General features: G+C 38.0%; 1 protein-coding gene across 1 annotated transcript in view; it reads right to left on the reverse strand.

Moving 5' to 3' along the window:
- LOC150084737 (RNA polymerase II-associated protein 1) overlaps positions 1–25,340 on the reverse strand; it is a 630,471-nt gene that overhangs the window by 323,193 nt on the left and 281,938 nt on the right. Inside the window, exon 14 of the mRNA XM_090376342.1 lies at positions 4,412–4,561. Within this exon, the coding sequence (XP_090232468.1) occupies positions 4,412–4,561 (150 nt within the window). The remainder of the gene's footprint in view (positions 1–4,411; positions 4,562–25,340) is intronic.

The raw sequence follows: 25,340 nt of genomic DNA on the forward strand, positions 1-25,340 counted from the left end.
GCTTTATTTTCATCTTTCAGTTGGTTTCACTATGTAATGCCTTTCAAACAATGCACGCAATACAAAGTTTAACAAATCTCCAACTCAGAAGAAGTCACCCAGAGATGTACCAAAATATAGCATGAATACCTCACAACTGCAGCCATGGGTATGGCACCAATTTCATTTTTTTCAGAATAATCTTCCACCAAAATTGGGTAACTAAGCCACATGTCTTTTAGAGTACAAGTTTATATTCATAGGTCAATTTGTATGTTTTACAGGAGAAAAACAAAATAAGTCAAAAGGGAAAACACTGTTCCCTCTACTTCACTAACTACAGTTTATATTGAAGAAGCCTAAAGAACACCTCCAGTCACTGATAGAAATTGAACCCAACCCTCTTCAAACAAGTGGCAGGCCAAAACATATCTTTTAATGATACTATTACTGTAATTTCCTGTAAACAATTTAAGGCAAACTTAAGCAAATCATAACATAGAAGTAGAGGCCATTCTGGTTATTTGGGACACATCAGGACTAGTGCATTTTGGCCCGATAAAGCGGCTGCCCCAATTATCCGAAGTTTCACGTAAATAGTTAAAAATACAATGTACCCCCCCTTACAATTAGTTCACTGTACAATCAAATCATGTTACGACGAACTCAACATAGTAATGTACCATTCACTATACGATGTGCCGTAAGCGCCGGTCATTGTGATTATTACGTTTGTGAATTGAATTTTAATTCTATTAAACAGCGATTCTAATTAGCAAAAATAGGAGGAATATTATCCACAGGCTATAAAAGCAAAGATATATTAAGCACAAATTTACCCTTTATTACCTTACCAATTAAAAAATTAAATGATACGTGAAAATCAGAAGAACATACGTGATAATCGGAATAATTAATATGTACTGTAATATGTACATACGAACAAGTTGACATTTCTGTTCACTGACATTTGTGTGGGGGGGGGGGGTTAAAATTTAAAACGGTAAAAAGATAAGCAATCAATAACAAAGAACACAGCACACACAAATTGCAAGTAACACAATACGCGCAAGTGAGAACTGAGTAACGAGTTACAAAGCTTTAAAAATAAGAATGAAGAGAAGATTAATTTTTTTATATGATTGAAGATTTCATGGAAGTGTAAACACATTTCACCATAATAACCCACAGAATTCCAGCTGTCGGTATTATCGCAAATTCAGTAAGATCAAGTTTACTGTCCATTTATGATAGATTTCACTAACAGAAAAGCCCAATAAACAGGCGACTGCTAATTGCTTTTATTGTTTTATGGTTGTGACCTCCAGAATTTCGACTGAACCATGTCGTACCGTCGGAGACAATCGTAGGGTAATTTGCAGTGCTGCGGTCTCCTGCCCCGATTAAACGGCATGCTGTCCTAATTAAGCGAAGTAAACCATGGCTATTTTGTTGATTGGTCCCTGTTTTTTAAGATTTGCCCCAAATAAATGGCTGCCCAGATTAACCGGTGGCCCAAATAACCGGAATCCACTTTTTTTTTTTTTTTATGTAAACCCCAAACACGAGAGGTATTAGAACCTATAGTACTTAGTACCGTACTTGGGTGGAGGTTGAGAAGACGAAAGAAGACATTTGTTGACATTGACATTGGACTTAACTTCTGTAGACTGTAATTTCAGGAAATACGTATGAAGGAAGGTTGTTCCAGAAAACGGCAGTTGAATGAATAAACGAGGAAGATGAAAAGTTGGTTCAGTGAGTTTGAAGTTGGACAGTAAATGGATGTTGGCTGGTGGCGGCACGTGTTCGGACTGTTTTAAAAGAGAGAGTAGGAATTATAGAAGCCAATTCAGAAGAATAGTGCCCATGGAATTATCTGTAGAAGAGGCATGCAGCAGAAACAGTACGTCTATGAGACAGCGAGTGGAGAGACTCTGTTAGAGATGAATCATTAATTAACCTAACTACCCTCTTCTGAATGGAATCAAGAAGCCTGAGAGAGGTTTTGGGGGCACCACCCCAGATGTGGAAACAATATTCCATGGAAGGGCAGATTTGCGATTTATACAGAATGAGCAGCTGTTTGGAAGAAAAAGTAGCGCCGAGAGCGAAAGAGAAAACCAAGTTTTTTAGATGCAGAGGAAGCAATATTTGTAATGTGCTTGTGCCAAGAGAGATTACAAGTCAGGGTAATCCCCAAAAAGAGATATATCATTTTGCCTAGAAATCAGAGTGTCACTAAAGATAAGCATAGGAGCAGAAGAATCCTCTTTGCAAGATATAAGACAAGACTGAGTTTTAGAAGGGTTGAAATCAACTAAGTTGTCTTTGCCCCACTGGAGAATTACCTGAAGATCGGCATTTAAGGAATTGGTAGCAGATTTTCGAGAAACTGAAACTGATTGAGCAGGACAAGGTTTCTCAAAATGGAAAATGGAATGCAATGTGCTATCATCGGTAAAACTATGGATAGGATTTCCAGCCAATGGAAGAAGGTCATTAATATACAAGAGGAAAAGAGTGGGGGAAACAACTGAACCTTGGGGGACACTGGCATTAGTGGAGAAGTTAGGAGACAGAGAGCCATCTACCATCACCCTCAGTGAGCGATCAGAGAGAAAACTGGATAACCAATTACTAAAAAGAGTTGGCAAACCATAAGATGGAAGCTTGTTTAGAAGACCTTTATGCCAAACACAATCGAAAGCCTTTGAGATGTCAAGAGCAACTACTTGTGTTTCACTGAACCTTTCTATCAAATTAGTCCATAAATGGGTAACATAAGCCAGAATATCACCAGTGGATCGACACTGACGGAATCCATACTGGCGATCGTTGATAAGATGGAAGGTTTCTAGGTGGTTTAAGAGTTGGCGGTTAATTGATTTCTCCATTACTTTAGAAAGAGTAGAAGTAATTGCAATGGAACAATAATTGGATGGGAGGGATTTGTCACCCTTTTTAGGAACTGGCTGGATATGAGCAAATTTCCAAGTAGAAGGAAAAACACCTTTGGAATAAGAAAGTGAAAAAAGGCGGCAAAGAATAGGAGTAAGTTCAGGAGCACAGGTTTTGAGAACAAGTGGAGAAATACCATCGGGACTTGGAGCTTTCTTAGCATCAAGATTTGTAAAAATCCTTCTGACATCCTTTTGACGGAAGACCACAGGAGGCATTGAATGAAGCGTGTTGGGAATGGTTGGAGGTGTTTTACCAACATCATTAATACATGAGTTGGAAGAAAAATGGGATGCTAGCAGGTCAGCTTTATCCCTGGCTGAAATGACAACAGAACCATCTGGTTTGGACAGAGATGGGCAAAAGTTGCGGCCAATAGCTTTGGCAAGAGACCAGAATGCTCGGCTACCATTAGTGCAAGAGTATCTTTATTTCTACAATCATTAATATAATGTTAGATAGGGAGAACCTTACACTTTCACATTACTGCATGGTGCAGTTTCACCACTGCTTTCACTTTAGTATCCTTATCCTTCTTCTGGAGGAGGTTGAATTTTATGGTCTTATTATGTGTACTTTGATTGGGATATGATACCATGAAATCCTCAACAATCATGTTACATCTTCAGGTTAAAGGTTGAGATGGTACAGAGGTTTTCATATATGATGGACACCACTATCCAATATTTTTTCCACCTGAGTGGCCACTTCACTCGCCAAACTCATGTGATTCTTACAATTTTCTGTTGCAGCACTCTTTGAAGGACATAGTGCAAGGGTGAAACCCTGAAAGTATGGTGGAATCATTAAAAAAAAAAAATAATAAAAAAAAAATAATAATAATAAAAAAAAAAGATGAGTGACAATAAAAAATATGAAATATCGTCCTAAGATTCCAACGTGCTTTGTTATGATGACTTTAATTTAATTTTATTTTTTACTTTTATTGTCAATAGTATTGTCATTCCAGTGAATAGTTTTATGAACATTAATGGCCGAAATAGACAACATTTTTAAACTGAATAAATTTGTTGTGTAGTTGTTTGCTCCCACACAATGTACAGTGCCACTTCCCCCTGGTGACTCCTTACAGAACTTTTTATTTTGCATCAACCTTCCCACATTGCCTGACTGTTATTCCTTCCTAAATTTCAGCTCTGTGTAGAATTTTTCATATACAGGACTTAAAAAGTGATGCAGTTTAATTATAACCATCCTATATGTTATAAGCTACTTAACATAAATAGCGAAATAAGAGTCATATTTCTCTAGGCTGGTAGAGATATCATTTATATTTTAAGTAGTGTATACTACATACAAGATAAATAAATAAATGAATAAAAACAATAATAATACGTTCAGAAATAAGTTAAATTTAGAATAAGCATAGCAAGTACAATTATTTTCACTAAAAATTAAATGCATATTTAGTAAGTATTTTAAAGAATATTATGAATAAATATACCATTACCTTAATAACATCCACTTTAATAATCTGGGCATCAGTAAGGGTATGAATATTAATGTCATTGTGTAATTTGTTCCCTTCTGGTGTATCAGGGTGTTTCAAGAAAGGTGATATGTGTCCAAGATGCCACAGAAATACTTGGTCCAAATATAACTAAAGGAGATAAAAATATAATAATAAGTTAAAAAAAAAACTTGCACATACAAATAATTTTAAGTAACTGATATGTATACCATAAGCAAATTTACAGATTTAAAGAAAGCAAGAGAGCCAAGTAAATTTAGTATTGAGCAAAAATAGGTTTGCTACTTGGTGCATCGATCTCATCTTGCTGAGGCACTCTGCACAAGTTGCTTTGGTATTGCACTACTCTACATAAAAAGCATTGCTCTAATGGAGAGGTATACTGCTGTTTTTTAAAATGTATGCCACTATCTATATATATAAAATGCTTGGTATGCTGCCCATTTTTTTTTTTTTTTTTTTTACTGTTTGCAAAATTAATACTCTATATATTCCCCAAAAAAACAATCATTACAGAAAAATTAAAAAAAAAATTAAAACAAAAAATAATTAAAAAAAAAAAAAAAAAGACGAGAAAACATAAATAAATTTAAGTTTTAAAAAGTGTAAAAATGGCTGAACAGTGTATAAGAACTTTGAGAAAACATAGAATAAATGCTAATGAAATATTAGAGGAGAGATCTAATAGACTAAGAAACCGAAATGAGACTCTATGACTACGAAGATGGGTGAAATGCCATAGGACTAATCAAATAGAAGTACCAGATGCGAATAATCAACAAGCTGTAATTAATGTGGAAGAGCATGACATAGAAAATATGTGGTTTTTTTTTTTTTGTTAGTTGGCGCATTGGCTTCTTTGGCCATATTCCAAGATTTCTGCATTTTTTCCTCTGATCCAAGCCTGAGGCGGGATTCAAACCCGCGACCTTTGGATTGCCAGGCATGCACTTTACCCACCTGGCTAGCCCGGTTGGCAAAATATGTGTTACAACTGTGAGTACTGCAATGCAAGATATTGGGGACATGAGTTAAACACATCGAATAAATACACTAAATGCTGTCATGATGGAAAGGTTTCACTTGACCAACTGTCCGAGACACCTACTCTATTATAGGGTATGCACATGAAGCAAATAACTATAGAGAACATATATGAGAGCACAACTCAGCAATGGCATTTGCATCAATGGGCGCAGAGATTAAACCACCGTTTGGAAATGGTCCATACTTTTTTAGAATACATGGCCAGATTTACCATTTGTCTCACTGCTATATCCAAATGAGGCAAATAAGCCAGGATATGGACAACTTTATATTTTCAATTCTGCTGAAGCAACAATAAAACGGCTTGAAAAACAATCAAACCATGGGTGTATGGCAGAAGTAATGCAACAATTGGATGAGATGCTGTGACAAGTTAACCCACTTGCTGAGTCATATAAACAAATGCATAAAATAACCCAGGCCAATCGAACAATGAATGTGCGTATGGTATTTATAGAAGACCTGGATTTAGATAAGAGATGATATAATGCACTTACATTTAAAACAGAGGTTACTGCAATATTTGTTGGAGAAGACCTGCAAATAGAGATAGGCATATATCCCACAGGTGACTGCTGTAGAATTATATCATCGCTAAACAAGAATGGAGACCATATGGTGTACCCATTGCTATTCCTGTGCAGAGAGGGCAGTTGGCACGAGGAACTACAACACACAGAAGAGAGAAGAACCATAAAAAGTATTAGAGTAACACATTTGCAATTCTTTGCTTACAGACTTGTGTTGAGACCTGGTTTTAGCCTAATTCATAGAAGTGGGAAATTATTTCAGCAATACATTGTAGATGTCTATGTGAAGACTGAAGTATCTAGATTAAACCATTTATGCCATAATCAGAAAGATCTAAGAGTGGAAATTTACCATGGATTATTGGATGTAGTAGAAGCAAAAGCTCAGAACAAAAACTTGAGAGAAGGGAAGATGATAATGCTACCTTTGACTTTCCACGGCAGCCCAAGGTACATGCAACAAAACTATCAAGATGCTATGGCAATTGTAAGAAAGTATGGGAGACTTGATCTATTCATTACATTTATTTGAAATCCTGCCTGGCCTGAGATTGTGAATGCAATGGAAGGAAAGCAACGACCTGAACACAGATCAGACATAACTGTGCGAGTGTTCCAAATAAAACTTAGAGAACTGCTTGACGACATTCTCAAGCGGAATCTTTTTGGAAGTGTGATAGCCTTCATCTATGTGATAGAGTTCCAGAAAAGTGGATAACCACGTGTGCACATACTCCTCACTCTGTCTACAGATTCTAAAATGTGCACAAAGGATGATATTGACAGAGTTGTAAGTGCAGAGATAGCATGATTAAAAACAAATCCAAGGTTGTTTGAAATTGTCACAAAAGTGCATGCTACATGTCCTTGAGGCGCACTCAATGCACGATCTCCGCGCACGAAAGAAGGTGTATGCAGTAAGGAATTTCCGAAAGAGTTCAGAGGTACAACAGAAGAGAATGTTAACGGCTATCCGATATATAAGAGAAGAGAAGGACCTGCTGTTAAAATAGGAAAGTATGACGTGGACACTAGATGGATTGTACCTTATAATCCATTGTTGTCGAAGAAATTCAATGCGCACAATAATGTGGAAGTGTGTACCTCCGTGAATAGTGTAAAATACCTCTATAAATATGTTTATAAAGATCATGATATGGCCCCTCTGTACGATTACACAGGGAAAGTACCAATGGTGGTTTGGTCTTTGATGAGATTCAACCTTTCTTAGATGGACGGTATGTTAGTGTACCTGAAGCAATGTGGGTTTGAATGAGTTTTCAATATCGGAGAAGTTGCAATGCATTATAAGATTGGCAGTGCACCTACCTGATCAACAGCAAGTGATCTTCCAAGAAGACCGAGAAGAGGAGGCCTTGCAGCAGGAAATGTCTACAAAGACCATGCTTGAGGGATGGTTTGAATTAAACAGAATAGATGTGCAAGCAACACAATTCAATTAAGCAGACATACTGAAGTAGTATGTTTCTGAGAAAAAATCAGGCAAATGGAAGCATAGGCAAAGAGGTGGAGATGGTGCTACTAGACATATGTCTGTTGTAAGTGTTCAAGGCAGCGAACACTATTATCTACACATGCTTCGTACAAGAGTTACAGGAGTTACAAATTTTGAGCATTTGCAAACAGTCAATGGACAACTCTGCAAAATATTTCAGCAAGCTTGCAGAGAGTAATTACAGACCGGTTAGTTTAACTTCTGTTCCAGGGAAAATAATAGTCACTGGTTAAAGATGCATTGCAGGATAATCTAGACATTTGGTCCTTGAGGTTGACACAGACATTCTCTCAGATATGCCAGACAGGTTGAACTTGCCACCTGGGAGTCTAAAACGCTGATGGAACTAATATTCGGGTGATGCTCAAGTCAAGTGGACTTGACTTGAGTGTCACCTGATTTCGGCGAAGTCCGGACGGTCTATGACAGCCAAATCCTCTGCTTGCACCTCCAGGATGGTGGGACTGTTAGTAATTCTGGATATAACCTCCATTCACAAGCACACCACCCAGTGTGAACCAACGTAAGCAGGGGTCGAGGTGTTGCACCCACACCACATGGAGGAATGCCGCCCCTCTGTGTTACCAGGCAGTACTAGGTGGTAGATGACTCTAGGTCAGGGGTGGGCAACTTTTTTCGTCAGTGGGCCGAATGAAATTTTCGTATCATGATGCGGGCCGAATGAAATTTTCCATCATGATGCGGGCCGAATGAAATTTTCGCATCATGATGCGGGCCGGAATAGATTGAATGATTTAATAAAAAAAATCAGAACCTAAAAAATGTTATATTACTTGAATTAGCAAATTATTAATGTATTTTTAAAAAAAATATCTGAATGTCCAATTATCATTGAAAATGCGGCATTCGGCATCAATTTTTCTTTTTTTTTTTAATTGGCTCATTTTATGGGCTATAAATTATATTAAATTAAAAATTGTAATAATTAGAAAAGGCATAAAACATAAAATATCTCGCACCAATATTATTTTTTTCAATAAGAAGTCAAACCCAAAGGAACTTCGTTCGATCGATGCTACAATAATAATTAGGAAATAACTCTTTGACGCTGCGTAGAATCACTTGGTCACTGTTGTACTGGCCGCGATTCCCGACTGAATCGAATTAAGCCGAACGTTTACGGCGAGTGTAGTCAGGTATGGATTTTCTATATTTATGCATTTACCGAAGGGGCCGGATTCAACATCGTCGCGGGCCGGCTGTTGCCCACCCCTGCTCTAGGTGGTAGAAGATCACTTGCTGTTGATCAGGTAGGTGCACTGCCAATCTTATAATTCATCGCAACTTCTCCAATATTGAAAACTCATTCAAACCCACATTGCTTCAGGTACACTAACGTGCAATACCACCACTTTGCTTATTGGAGGCTTGAAGTGGTGGAACCCATGTTTAGTCTCCAGAACTAAGTTCCGGTCAACCCTTCTCCATCTCTTCCATCATGCAGTATGATTGATGACTTTTGAGGTTATGATGAACATCGTGGCGAGATCAAATCTTCCTACATTTTGAGGGTACAGCTCTAAAACAGTGTTCGCAGGCCGGCCGCTAGTTACTACACCAGACTGATTGGCAGCTCTCTAGGAGGGTTCCGAATCAGCTAGTGTATAATCTTGCTACCTCTACTCTGCCAGATAGTGACTGGAGGGAGTCCGAGTAGTGTGTTTGTTGTTTGTTATTTGGTTTTTAGGAGCATTAGCAACTAAGGCCATATTGCTCCGGGATATGCGGTGGTCATTTCGTGACCTTTCCGCATCCTCCGTATTTGGTGGTGACGGGCTCGAACCCCGGTCTAATCAAGAAGCGTGTGCTACGCACTGCTGCTCCTTCCCACCTGGCTACGGAGGCGCCTCGAGTAGTGTGTATGTGGGGAGGGGGGGGATTGTCGAGGCCACGACGTTATGTCAAGGATTTGGGTATATTCTTACCATGTGTACGCCATATCCATATCCAAAAATTTCATTACTTCATACAGCATGTCCCCCCCCACTTTTTCTTACTATTAAATACACTATGAATTGTCAAACTAATAGAGTAAGCTTATCTGCGAAAGATCTAAACCTCCCAAACACTTCCTATTTCATTTCACAAATATACGTGGTCTCAGTTCTAATCTCGAGAGATGTCCACTTCCAGTCTGCCAAATCCCATGTATGTTTTCTGACAGAATCTCAGTTATCCGTTGATTCAACTACTGCTCATCTCAGTTGGCCAAATTATTCGCTGTGTGATTTCTTTCGACTCAAAGGTGGTACTTGTGTATAAGTCCATTCCGATATTCCCTGTCAAAGACTTGGTAATTTGGAATCTCCTCTTTTCGATCTTCTCTGGATTAAAATCTCTCTACCTCATTGTGTCAAATTCATCTGTTGTCTTTACCGTTCTCCCAATTCCGCTAATCTTTGACTTCCTCTCTTTGCAACTTGATTTTCTCCAGTCCAACTTTCCTAACAGTGAGGTAATTTTCCTTGGTGATTTTAATATTCACAACTCCAGATGGCTTCCATTTTCTAGTCACACTGATTCAGCTGGTCGAAATACTGAGGCTTTTGCAATTACTAATGACCTTGCACAGATTGTTCATTTACCTACAAGAATACCAGACAGCCAATATGCTTGATCTTTTTCTCACAAACAACGATTCTAGGTAAACCGTTGAAGTGAGTGATCCTTTAGTCACTTCAGATCACAACTTGCTGATTGTCTCTTCTCCAATGGAGCCTTTATCTCAAGGCTATTCCCAACCTCGTACTGTTTGGCATTACAAGAATGCAAAATGGGATGACCTGCGAGATTTCTTTTCTTCTTTCCCTTGGTCAGATTACCGTTTCAAAACTTCTGATGTCAATGTTTGCTCAGATCGTGTCAGTGAAAATATTCTTGTAGGAATGGAATCCTTTATCCCACATTCCACTTTAAAATCTTGTCCCTTATCTAAACCTTGGTTTTCCAATAAATGTGCTAAGGCTGTTCAAGAGAAGAATGTTGCATATCGTAACTGGCTTGTTTCCAATTCTTCAATTTCATTTTCTGCCTACACCAAAGCTCGCAACAATTGTAAAGCAGTTATTAATCAGTCCAAACTAGATTTTGAACAGGCAAAGAGTAGTAAACTTGCTTCTTGCCCTAATAGTAGCTGAGCATTCTGGTCTTTTGCCAAAGCTATTTTGGCCGCAACTTTTGCCCATCTCTGCTCCCACCTCTGTCAAAACCAGATGGTTCTGTTGTCACTTCAGCCAAGGATAAAGCTAACCTGCTAGCATCTCATTTTTCTTCAAACTCATGCATTAATTATCTTGGTAAAACACCTCCCACCATTCCCAACACGCTCCATTCAATCCCTCCTGTGATCTTCTTTCAAAAGGATGTCAGAAGCATTTTCATGAATCTTGATGCTAAGAAAGCTCCCAGGTTCTCCACTTATTCTCAAAACCTGTGCTCCTGAACTTACTCCTGTTCTTTGCCGCCTTTTTTCACTTTCTTATTCCAAAGGTGTTTTTCCTTCTGCTTTGAAATTTGCTCATATCCAGCCAATTCCTCAAAAGGGTGACAAATCCCTCCCATCCAATTATCATCCCATTGTAATTACTTCTACTCTTTCTAAAGTAATGGAGAAATCAATTAACCATCAACTCTTAAACTACCTAGAAACTTTCTGTCTGATCAACGATCGCCAGTATGGATTCAGTCAGTGTCGATCCACTGGTGATATTCTGGCGATATATGTTAATCATTTATGAACAAATTCAATGGAAAAGTTCGGTGAAACACAAGCAGTTGCTCTTGACATCTCAAAGGCTTTCGATCATGTTTGGCCTAAAGGTCTTCTAAATAATCTTCCATCTTATGGTTTTCCAATTATTTTTTGTAATTGGTTATCCAGGTTTCTCTCTGATCACTCACCGAGGGTAATGGTAGATGGATCTCTGTCTTCTAACTTCTCCACTAATGCTGATGTCCCCCAAGGTTCAGTTATTTTCCCCACTCTTTTCCTCTTGTATAATAATGACCTTCTTCCATTGACTAGAAATCTTATCCATAGTTTTGCTGATGACAGCACATTGCATTCCACTTTCCATTTTGAGAAATCTTGCCCTGCTCAATCATCTTCAACTTCTCGAATATCCACTACCAATTCCTTAAATGCCGATCTCCAGATAATTCTCCAGTGGGGCAAAGACAACTTAGTTGATTTCAATCCTTCTAAAACTCAGTCTTGTCTTATATCTCGCAAAAACGATTCTTCTGCTCCTATGCTTATTTTTGGTGACACTCCGATTTCTAGCAAAACGATATATCTTTTTGGGGGATTACCCTGACTTCTAATCTCTCTTGGTACAAAAATATTACAAATATTGCTATAACAAATAATCTCTCTTGGCACAAGCACATTACAAATATTGCTTCTTCTGCATCTAAAGAACTTGGTTCTTTCGCTCTCGGCGTTACTTTGCTTCCAAACAGCTGTTCACACTGTACAAATCGGAAATCCACCCTACTAAGGAATATTGTTCCCACAACTGGAGCAGTGCCCCCAAAAGCGCTCTCAGGTATTCTAGATTCCATTCAGAAGAGGGCAGGTTAAGTTAATTAATGACTCCTCTCTAACAGAGTCTCTCCACTCACTATGACAAAGACACACTGTTTCTGCTGCATGCCTTTTCTACAGCTACTTCCATGGGCACTGTTCTTCTGAATTGGTTTTTATAATTCCTGCTCTCTCTTTCAAAACAATCTGATCACGTTCTGCCACCAGCCAACATCCATTTACTGTCCAACTTCAAACACACAGGACCAACTTTTCATCTTCCTCGTTTATTCATTCAACTGCCGTTTTCTGGAACAACCTTCCTTCATACGTATTTCCTGAAAATTACAGTCTACAGAAGTTCAAGTCTAATGTCAACAAATATCTTCTTTCATCTTCTCAACCTCCAACCCAAGCATGGTACTAAGTACTATAGGTTCTAATATCTCTCGTGTTTGGGGGTTTCATAAAAAAAAAAAAAAAAAGACTGCAGTAATAATTCAGACATCACGTGGGTTTGTCATGGGAAAGTCTTGTCTGATAAATCTGATTGGATATGATGTGGTAACAAAGGAACTGGATGCAAAAATTAATTTTGATACCATATACAGTCAGTCCTCGTATAACACGTGTTTACACTCTACGAATTCGATCATACACGATTTATAAATAGGGGAACGATATCGTATATAACACGAATCGAATTCGCTTATGCACGATTCGCCTTTGTGTTTACAAGAAATGGCAGTCGGACCGGAATCACCCTAACTGAACGCAACACAATAGGAATGAAGAGAAGATTCTGAAAATGTATTTATGTTTTTTATATCAGTGAAGGGGAAACGCATTTCACCATAATAATATAAAATTCCAGCTATGAGTATTATCGCAAATGCAATTTAGATCGAGTTTACTACCAGTTTATAACAGATTCCACTAGCAGGAACGCAACTGGAATTGTTTTTATTGTTTTATGGTAGTAACACCCAGAAATGTGCTTTAGTAAAATGTGAGCTAGTGAGGTAGAGTTGTCTCTGCCTTTACGGTGTTGTTTATTCAGTTGCTACATGCGCACAGCTTTGTTTATGTGTATCAAGCGTGCCTCCTCATTTTGTAATTGTGCTTTATTCCCTAAAAATGAGTAAAATACTTAAAAGGTGTGAAAAGGAAGCGTCCTGGTGAGGACACTACAAATTCAGAGAGAAAAAGAAAAGCAATATTGATAAACAGAGGCGGACTGGATCAAAAATTCTTACCTGGGAAAATTTGTAGTGGCCTCATACTAGCATTTATGGCCAAAATCACACTGGCCTCCGACCCACAGTGGTTTCCCTGGTAAGGCTTATGGCCGGTCTGCTTCTGTTGTTAAATATGAAATTGTGAAACGCTTTGAGTGAAATGAAAGACCATGTGATATTGCACATGTTACAGACCTAAATGGGGCAACGCCGAGAATTACAAAGAATGCAGAGAAAATAAAAACAACTTTTATAGCAGGAACAACTCAAAGTGTAATTAAAATCCATTAGATTAAGATACAAAGAAATGGAACAGATGGAACGGCTGTCATTTGTTTGGATAGAAAATCAATCAAAAAACAAGTTTGCTTATGATAGAAGCAAAAGCATTAGCAATATTTTATTACGTAATAGTCGTAATAAAATATGAATGTATTTTATTAAGATAATTTATTGTGTTTGGTAATGTTTTGATTACAAATGTGTGTTCAATCTTGGGTGGTAAGCACCTAACCCTATTTTTCCTATAGAGCCTATTGTTTATATTGCATTGCATGAGGGCTTCTAGGAACACAACTATCGTGCTATACGAGGACTTTTTTTTGGTTTTTTTTTAGTAGCATTAGCAACTAAGGCCATATTGCTCCGGGAATATGCGGTGGTCATTCCCTGACCTTTCCGCATCCTCCGTATTTGGTGGTGACGGGCTCGAACCCCGGTCTAATCAAGAAGCGTGTACTACGCACTGCTGCTCCTTCCCACCTGGCTACGGAGGCGCCCATATGAGGACTGACTGTACTTGGATTTCAGGAACGTTTTTAACACTGTTGCATGTGGAAGACTACTGTACAAATTGGAGAAGTATGGTGTTAAGAGTAAGTTGCTACAATGGATAAAAGGGTGGTTGAGTGGAAGAAGACAGAGTGGTAATCAATGGATGCTACTCTTCGTGGACTAATATTATTAGGGGAGTCCTCCAGGGTTTGGTGTTGGACCCACTGTTGTTTTGTATATTGATCAATGATATTGATGAATGTATATCAGACTTAATGTTGAAGTTTACAGATGATACAAAGTTTGGCAGGGTTGTTAATGACAACAATGGAAGTGTGCTACTACAACAGGATCTAGAAAATTTGGGCAGATGGGCTGAGAAGTGGCAACTGAAGTTTAACATTGACAAATCCAAAGACCTACATATGGGTAGAAGTAACCCCAGAGAAACGTACCAACTGTGTAGTACTACACTTAGGGTGGTAGAAAATGAAATAGATCTGGGAGTAATTGTGCAGTCAGATATGAAGTTTTCTGAGCAATGCAGACAGGCTGCCAGAGCAGGTCATGGGATCTTGTCATGATATACTGGAATTTTGCGAGCAGGGATAAGGAGGTGATTATCCCCTTGTATAAGGCAATGGCTGGAAGTCAAGAGAAGAATAAATTTTGGATGGATAGCATTCAGGAAATATAGTCACATACTGAACAGCAATATCTCAGTTTGTTTGAAACGTAAAATAATGAACCAATGTATACTCCCCACCATGACTTATGGAAGTGAAACTTGGGCACTCACCAAAAGAATGGAAGAGAAGCTGAGAACTACACAGCGAAGAAGGAACGAATTATATTGGGAATCAGACTGTTAGATAAGAAGAGAAACACATGGTTTAGGCAGCAAACTGAAGTAAAGGACATTATCAAAACTAAAGAACTAAAATGGTCTTGGGCAGGACACATAGCTCGAAGACATGATGACAGATGGACTAAGGAAATAATAGAATGGTACCCAAGAGGAGCTAGAAGAAAACCTGGAAGACAAAGGCGGAGATGGATAGATGAAATTCATGAGTTTTTGGGTAGTAAATGGATGGCCAGTGCTCAAAACAGAAGGAACTGGAAAGTTGCTCGGGAGGCCTTCATCCTGCAGTGGATTGAAAATGGCTGATGATGATGATGATAAGGCAATGGTCAGGCCACACCTTGTGTACTGCATATAGGTCTGCAGGCCTCATTTTAGGAAGGATGTAGAGTTGCTTGAGCATGTACAGAGAAGGGCAACAAATTTGGTGAGGGGAACGAAGCAGTCCTCTTACCAAAAAAGGCTTACGTTCCGCAAATTGCAGCGGCTGGAGACTAGGCACCTGCGAGGTGATCTGATTGATGTGTATAAGACCTTGAATGGGTTGAGCACACTGAATTCTGATGGGATTCTTCCGCTTTCTCAGATTACAAACCTCAGGTGCATAAATTCAAATTGAGGAAAGACAGTTGTAGAATAGATGTGCGGAAATTTGCCTTTAGCCAGCAGGTGGTTAATTGCTGGAACAAACTTCCAACTGTCATTGCAGAAGTTGATCTTAAATAAATTGAAGGAGGAACTGGGCAAACATTTAGAGGGAATGAATGCGAAATTGTTTTTTGTTTTTTTTTGTCTGATGCTACATAAGCTTGCTTTCTTTCATCACATGCCTCCATTACTACTACTACTACTACATGGACTTTTGAAAGGAGACAGGATATGGCACAACACACCAAGTTATATGCGGTTACTGTTTGCAATGATATTTGGATTTGGAGAACCAGAAGATGTATCTGAACTATGGGAAATACATAAGCAGGGCATGAGTGAAGATTTCATAAGACATTATTCTGAAGAAACTGGCCCTCTCTATGCTCTTGCAGAGAAATAAATGAAATGTTGAAAAATTATGGATTGAGCCTTTGAAAGTGCATCTACCAGCTGTTGAAATGGTGACAGCACCTCTGCATTTGCAATCATTTGACATTTTGGAAGAACAAGCCAGAGTGATCGGAAATGCAGAAAAATTAAATAACGAACAAAAAATGGCATTTGACATTATTCTTGACACCATATACAATAAGTCAAACACTAATCATTACTGTTTTTTTTTTGATGGTCTGGTTGGAACTGGAAAAACATTTCTTTACTCAAGTATACTATACACCATTAGAGGCAAGGGAGATAGTGTTACTCGTGTTGCGTCTACAGGTATTGCAGCAACTCTGCAATACTAGTAGGAGGCAGAACTTCTCACTCTATGTTCAAGATATATCTGCTTCTAAATGCAACTTCAACATGCAATTTAAAGCCAAACACTGAGGAAGCTAAGGCATTTCTACAATCAAAACTGCTAGTGTGGGATGAAGCACCAATAACTCATGTTCACGCCTTTCAAGCAGTAGACAGACTACTGCTCGATCTGACATGATTAGACAAATCTTTTTGGAGGGAAAGTTATACTACTAGGTGGAGACTTCAGGCAAGTCCTACCAGTGATATTACGAGGCTCAAGATCTCTAACAGTTGCGAGTTGTAAAAAGAAACACAGGAGCTATGGACCCAATTCCATGTACTGAAACTTACATGTAATATGCAAACAATAGCAAGCAAGAAGGAATTTTCAGACCGGCTATTAGAAGTAGGCAATGGAAGAAGTGGTGCAATTATAAGTTTGCTACTACACCATTTTTCAAACACACAAGATCCCGTAGAACAACTTAATGGTGAGATTAACTTCAACATTGTTACTGCTTAGCGACTCAAAGGCAGAGCAATACTAAGTGTTACAAATGAGGATTCTTTGGAACTGAACAACAAAATGTTAGACTGTATTCCTGGAGAAGAGACTGTTTACAAAAATGTGGATACTGTAGCAAGCAATGAACCAAGTGAGCATTTGGCATACCCTGAAGAATTTCTCAATAGCTTAACACCAACAGGAATGTCTCCTCACAAGCTGAAACTGAAAGTAGGTAGGGTAATCATGCTACTACGGAATCTTATGCCATCAAGGGGACTCTGCAATGGAATGGGATTGATAATTACGCATCTACAAAGACACATCGTAGAGGCTCACATAACACATGGATTGAACTTAGATACTGTTCTCATACCGCACATACCTCTTATGGCAAGTCAGGAGTTACTTGGGTCCCTGACGAGCTCCCAGTTACATTTGTTTCTAGGGAAAGAACTCGTTTCTTCAGTGATTGAAATTCTCCTCGTAATGCACCAAGTTGTAATTTGAGATTGGTATACTCCTTACGTCAGTTGCAAAGAAAAGAGTCATCAGATGAGCTAGGTTTGTCTACTAGACCAGCCTCTGAATACATGCCACAGGTTATACAAATGATGAAGTCACAACACACACATTGAAAATGTCCACAGGCATTTCTGATTATCCTGATGTCCCTGGACTTTGTATTGTAAGTGGATCTTGTAGCAACCATAATTTAAAGTAAAATTTGAACTTTACAAAGATTGCAAAATTTAAATTTACAATATATTGCAGTATTTATGTTAACAAAATATTGCAGAAATTAAACTGCTGACAAAATTTAAATTGCAGAGAAGTTAAATTTAAGCTACTGAACAAAAGTTATGAAATTCCAGCCAAAATATCAATAACACAGGCCATCTGAATATTAAGCTGTAGCTTCCAAATACGTTACGAATTTAAACTTATAATATACTATGGAATTTAAATTAACAGAGTATCACCTCTATCAGAAATCATACTGTTGACAAAACTTTAAACTATTAGTAAAATTAAATTTTAAGCTACCCAACAAAAGTTATGAAGTTCTTGCCAAAATATCGATAGCAAAGGCTATCTGAATATTAAGATGTAGCATTCCAAATACTTATCTAAATACAAACATAAACTAACCTGTGACTATAGGAATTCAAACTACACATTGAGCACAATTTGGTACATTAAAATACAAAAAAAAAAAAAAAAAAAACTCTCAAAATTATTTCAAAAACTAGCCTGCAATGAAGAGCTTCGGAAATACACAGCCACATGCTGTAGCTTCGATCCCAGCAAAAAATGTGTTAGTATTTCTTGATAAAAATTTTTATGCGTTAGGAGATTGCGAGATTTTAAATCTTGCAGTACCTGTATCTTGTAAGGATGAAATTCATGGCTTGGTGCAATAATTGTTGTACACTCCTATTGGATAAGTGGAACAATAGTATATGCCAACGTTCAGAATGCTTTCAACTCTGTATGACAGTGTGGTCCTGGCAATTGTGATGTTTTCTGGAGTATGGAAACTTCTTATTTAACTCAGAAGTTTCTTTTTGAGAGAAGGACCCATTTCTTCAAAATTACATACCCATGTTTTAATGGCATGAGCAGATAGTAAAGGATCTTGATGTTTAAGCTTAAAATGAATGAGAAATAAATGTCAAGTGACTTCATAACTATCATTGTTTTTGTAAAATACCTTAATGGTGAAAGCATGTTATGCATCAGTCCACTGTCCCATTGTTACTAAATAGCACAAGATGGACAAGCATATGTCAGGTGATACAATTCTCTCCACCATGCTGAAACCTAGACAACCAGTTTTTAAAATTATCCTTTCCCTGCCAAGTCCTGTATTAGATAACTTCTATGCATATGTTAGCTTTATTTTTTTTTTAAATTTCTAAACTAACTGATCAACGTATCTTCAACCTAGCATTGTTTCCTTCCACCATACTGATTCAAGATGGTGAATGGAAATATAATAAATTTCTGTCCACTGTTTTCCAGCCCATTACCCATATTCACCCAAAGAAGTTCTCCTTTCATTATCTATTAGAAATAAAGCTTTTAGACAACTCTTTAGTTTTATAAACAATGTGTAGTGGGTGAGATTGGAAACAGTCTTAGCTTTTATATAACCATAAGAAATGGCCCCATTACTTGGGCCTATCTGGATATAATCAAGCGAATTATGTACTTTACTTCATTATTATGATCTTTTTGTAAGCAAGAGAGATAAATGAAGAATATAATATTCTTTAATACTACAACAGCAAGAATGAAATCTTCAAATGCAATAATAATAATAATACACTATGGCTATAAATATAAATGTGATGCAGAAAGCAAATAGCTGATATAATACAAAAATGATAAATGGGTTGGAGATTTAGTACTTGAAGAGCTAGTGCCTTCTAAAATCAGCTTTCACCATAATACTGATTGAGTCATCAGTGAGGACTACAATTGCAATGCAGCTGGTTACTTATTATCAAGATACCAAATAGGTTATTATGCCCACAACAAGGGCATTCACAGGTTTTACACTGCAATGAAGCTTAATATGTAGTTTCAAAAAGTTATTGTCTGTCTGTCTTTCCAAATGCAAAAGGTATTAGAACTTTTTAGCATTAGCATTAGTAGAGGCATTTGATGCAAGAAAGCAAGCTTATGAAGCATCAGCCAAAAAAACATAATAATAAAATAAAATAAAATAAATAAATAAATAAATAACAAAAAAAAAAAAAAATAACCACTTCCACTTCACCCCTCTGTTTGTTCGAAATACCTGTCCAGCTGAGCCTTAAACTTATTTAGGCTATCAACTTCCACGGCAAGGGATGGAAGTCTGTTCCACCAACCAACCACCTGCTGGCTAAAGGCAAATTTCCGCACGTCCATCCTACATCTGTCCTTCCTCAATTTGAATTTATGCCCTCTCAGGTGATTATTCTGAGCAAGAGGGAGAATCCCATCAGCATTGAGCATGCTCAAACCATTCAAGGCTTTATACACCTCTATCAGATCACCTCGCTGGTGCCTAGTCTCCAGATTGTAATTTGCAAAACTTAATCCTTTCTTGGTAAGAGCATCCCTTTGTTCCATTCACTACTCTTGTTGCCCTTCTCTGTACTCGTTCCAGCAGCTCTACATCCTTCTTGGAATGAAACTTATAGTATATTTTAATACCACATGCCAGTTGAAAAGACAGAAAAGAACTTGTTAACACAAGGTATAAATTTCTGTAGACTAATTTTCAGAAAATTACAGCATTTCCTGAAATGCATATTTGCTTAATATGCATTTCAGGAAATGCACATTAAGCAAAGTTAATTCAAAGACAGATTGATTTGGTTTGATTTAAAATTTTAATGGTGCATTATCAGCAGTGGCTATTATGCGCCAAGAAAAAAAGGTAAAAATAGGTTCTGGCAAAGAACAGAAGTAGAAGAAATAAAGGAAGAGGAAAAGTAGAAAGAAAATGGCACTAACCAGTTGAGGCATGACTTTGGACTAGCTTAGAGGTAAGAAGATGAATTACAGATTCAGAAGAACTGTGGACATAGAAATACCTACAGAAAAGGTATATAGCAAAAACTAAATGTCTGGATGTAAGAAGTGGAGTAAGTTTTTAGGGGTGTGTGTGGGGGGGTCACTAATGAACTTCACTGCCCCCTTTTGGTAAGGTCTAGGCATTTAGAGATGTTTATCTGGCACTACCTCAGATGTGAAAACAATAATCCATAGTAGAGGAAAATTTGTGATTTGTAGATAGTCAGAAGCTGTTTAGATGAAAGTAACAATGATAATATAAGGGAAAATTTAGTTTTTTTTTTTTTTATAATGTAGAGGAAACAATATTTGTAATATGCTTACGTCAAGAAAGTTTAGAAGTCAGGTTTATTCCTAATAAAAATATGTGGTCTTAGTAGCCGCAGTATAAAAAAACAATGCATCAAATGACATATAAGGATTTAATTTTTAACAATTGTTCATTAATACACAGGAGTTATATTTAAATTTAATTAATTTAAATATATTTAACTATATTTAATTTTCTTACCACCAAGTAAACAGAAAGCAATTATAACTATTAAAAAAACTATAGTATTAAATTAGTATTGTGCATGGGTTGAAGGTTGAGAAACTCAAAGATACGTTGACATTAGACTTGAATTTCTATACATTTCAGTTTTCAATTTTTATTGGAAAACTAAGATTTAGATAAAGGAAGAGATATTAAGACTGAGAGTAAAGTGCATTAGTTGTCTGATGGCACCGGGGGTTCCCCCATCTCCATGTTGTAGTCTTTGTAAGTGACACAAAACTCTGTGGAGGCCAGAGATTAAAAAGTGTGTGGGGAGCAGCTTGTTGTGTAGTGTTATGTTCTGTTGTTTCTCTGACCATTTAGCCATTGGGCCCCTAGTGGGACTCACTGCTGCTCACACTTTGTCACGAGGATGCAGGTCAGGCACCCAGTAGATTATTTAAGTACAGGTGACCCCCGCTTAACGCTGATAATTCGTTCCAGAAAAACAGAGTGCTAAGTGAATCCGCGCTAAGCGAGCGCCGCTTTACCATAAGGTAACATATGCATTTGTAAGTTGCGGTCGGTGCCATAGGATATTTCCTAATCAATAATAAATGGTAGTGAAAAGATGCACAAATGTCGGTCAAAATATATAATATTCAAATAATAAATTCTTACTTTTTAAAAGTAAGAATTTAATTAAATTAAAATTTAATTAAATAAAAATTTAATTAAAACTACTTACGTATCAAAATTAAACTTAAAATTCCAATTAAAATTATGAATTTAATAATGAAAAATGTGTCGATTTTGGGTTGGTCCTCTTCGAAATAGACTAAAATGGGTATTAATATTAAATCCCCCCCCCCCCAACGTTACCACCCAACAATAAAGTCACCCGATCCTTCGCATGTTTTTTTTCTTCTTTGAATATAAAACTTCTTTTAGACATTCGTTTCCACAAAAGTCCTGCTTCATCTATGTTATAAACTTGTTGAGAAGTATAACCCACAATACCTCTCTTCAATAATTTTAACAAGTTCTTTTGACAGTTTCGGTTCCTTGATCTGCACTTGTGGCTTCTCCCTAGATTTTAAATCTATTCAACCAGCCCTTACCAGTTTTAAATGGTTCCACTTTTTTTTTTTTTTTTTTTTTTGTAATATTTAACTTAACTGAATTCTGCATTGGATATTATCTTTAATAAAATTAGTTAACGTCTTTCCATTTCAATCCTAATAGTCGGCCTAGCCCTAGTTGCTTGCAGTGGAACAGCTATCTTTCCTGCTACTAAAATTAATTCTTTATTTTTTTATAATTGTTCTTACAGTTAACTTGCAAATCCTAAATTATGGCACATCCGCTTGTCGTTGACCGGAATCGATTCGCTTCAAAACGTCTAATTTAATTTTCAAATTCAGTCTTTTTCTTACATTTATAGTCTTCAATACTGCGCTCAGACATTGCTTTTTCATTCTTATCGGCCATTATTAACTCTTCGAAAATGTAACTGTGCGTTGGTTGCATTAATTATGGTACAATGTTCAAGTAAACTGTCCGTACGCACGATGTCTAATACTGTACTGAGTGATGACTAGACTTCGGATAAATGCATATAACACAAATATCACAAGCAATATACTCGATCATTTTTTAAAATGTTGATCTTGGAACTACATAACAAGTCACTGTACTGCAATTAAATTAGTATGCGAGAAAATTTCACTGAGCATGGGAAACGTTTTAATGCTGTTCTGCTATTAATTTTCAAGCTATCGACTCCATCAAATGAAAAGATTTCGTTAAATATGCAAAAATGCAATCTGTAAAAGAGCGTTATAGTTATCTGTGACAGTGCTATAGTCAGATAGGGGTTATAATATAAGAACAGCTGTTTTTTGTTATTTGGTTTTTTAGGAGCATTAGCAACTAAGGCCATATTGCTCCGGGATATGCGGTGGTCATATCCTGACCTTTCCGCATCCTCTGTATTTGGTGGTGACGGGCTCGAACCCCGGTCTAATCAATAAGCGTGTGCTACGCACTGCTGCTCCTTCCCACCTGGCTACGGAGGCGCCTATATATATATAAGAACAGCATTATAGCGAATCGGCGTAAAGCAAACCGCGTTATAACGGGGGCCTGCTGTACTCTGGCAGGCTCCACCACCTAATTCCCAAGGATTTCAGTGGCAAGACATATATATATATATATATATATATATATATATAAAAGGGGGGGGGATGAACACTAGAATTTGGAAAGGCCGAAAGAGGTTTATGAGAAAGCAGTTGAATTTTTTGATGCTGATTTGAATTTGGCGGCATTGTTAGGGGCATACTTGGTTGGTTTAGTTAGAGTGGGGGAAACTGGTAGAAGGATGGGGATGATAGAGTAGGTATCCCCAAAAAGGTCAGTGGGGACAAGCCCCACCAGGGGAAGCATGGAGGGCAGGAGACAGAGGCCCGTCTCCTCCCTCTCCTGCATGGGGATGGGTTTTAAAGGGAACTGGGTTAGTGTACCTAGTTCAGACTGAGTACCTAGTTCAGATTGACAAATGGTGTGTTGGCAGCAAAGCTGCAGTATGTCTTCGTCAGTGATGGTTGTCAAGTCTATGTCTTATCGAATCTGATAGGAAGGTCAAACTGCCCATCCCGCTCTGGGGGTGGGATATGTTAGCTGGCAGCGGGGAACCTACCAGGCAAGGGGGGGGGGGGGGAGACACACATTTACTTCATAATCTGCATTTTCACTCTGCTTGCATTCTATTTTTATACTTTTTTTTATAGTTTAGAATATACAAAGGGTACTAGGAAAGTTTTGCAATACAGCTTTGTTTATTTAATTTTTTCAAAGTAATTTCCTCTACATTCAATACACCTCTCCATCCTCCGAAACCAATCTTTAAACCAGTTCTGCCAAGTTTCACTAGGGAGTAAAGCACACTCGTTGTCCCAAGCCCGTAGAAGGTCCTCATCACTGGAAAACCGCCTCCCTTTTAGCTTCATTTTCACATGCGGGAACAGTGCAAAGTCGCAGGGAGCAAGGTCTGGACTGTAGGGAGGGTGCTCGAGAAGTTTCAGTCCTGTCGTGGTCAAATATTCGGTGCAGGCTTTGGCGCGGTGAGCTGGAGCATTATCGTGATGGAGGTATCAGGTGTCCATTCTTGACTTTGGCCGCAGGTTCTTCATAGATCCAATGACTTTAGGCAGGCATTGTTCAGTATACCACTTAGCTGTGACTGTCTTCTGCGTGTCCAAAACGACACGTTCCACAATTCCACTCGATTTGAAAAATACAGCTATCATTTTCTTCTTTACAGATCAGGACTTTCTGACAATTACGGGTGTGTCGACATCATCAAAGACCCAAACTTTGTTTTGAGCCTTGGTCGGCAGATCGTAATAGTACAGCCAAGTCTCGTCACCTGTCACGATGTTGTTCACATACCGAGATTGTCCCTTATCAAACTTTTTTAACATCTCCCGGCACCAAGTCACACGTCGTGTCATCTGCTCTTCAGTCAGTTGATGCGGCACCCAGAGAGAACAAAGTTTCTTCACGTGCAAATGATCTTGCAGAATCGAACGAATTGCTGGTACATTTAGGCCCAAAGTATCCTCTATCTGTTGGTAGGTCACTCGCCTGTTTTCGTCAAGCATTTTCCTCACAGCAGTAACGTTTTCCTCCGTAACTGACATTCGTGGCCTTCCCGGCCTCTCAGAATCCTCCAGAGTGAAATTTCCCCTTTGGAATTCTCTATACCACCTGAATATCGTTGTACGATGTGGACAATCATCATCTAGTGCAAGAGTCATTTCTTCTAAGCACTGGTCTATGGTTAAACCACGCACGAAATTATACCGCAAAACTGTCCTTATCTCATTTCGTGACCACGATGCCATCGCAAGCACTTTACACTCTCACTACTAATGAATAACTGAGCCCAATGACTTGGCGCGGCGGCTACTATGCACGTATGAACATATCTCAACATGCAGCAACAAGCAGCTTCCTGTGATTCATTGTTGCGTCATATTGCAAAACTTTCCTAGTACCCTTTGTATATATATATATATATCTAGCGAGAGGATCAGAGTGGAAGCAGAGGGTGCTAAGAATCTCTGGCGGCATTGTTAGAGGCATACTCGGTCAGTTTACCACCAGGCTGCCATGCACGGAAACTGAACTTGGCCTGTTATAATGTAAGATCATTCATCGGTGAAGACAGGATATTAGAGCTGGAAAAGGATTTAAAAAATGTGAATTGGAATATCATCGGTTTGGCTGAAACAACAAGAAGAAATGAATCACTTATAAGTTTATCAAGTGGAAATCTGTTGTACACCAATGGAAACAGTGAAAGGAGTGAAGGTGGAGTTGGGTTTCTGGTCCATAAAGATTTTAAAAACAACATTTTGGAATTCAAAAGTACATCATCAAA

Source organism: Mastigoproctus giganteus, chromosome 6 (assembly GCF_048544385.1).
Source record: "Mastigoproctus giganteus isolate SK-2022 chromosome 6, ASM4854438v1, whole genome shotgun sequence".
In the NCBI taxonomy this organism is placed as follows: domain Eukaryota; kingdom Metazoa; phylum Arthropoda; class Arachnida; order Uropygi; family Thelyphonidae; genus Mastigoproctus; species Mastigoproctus giganteus.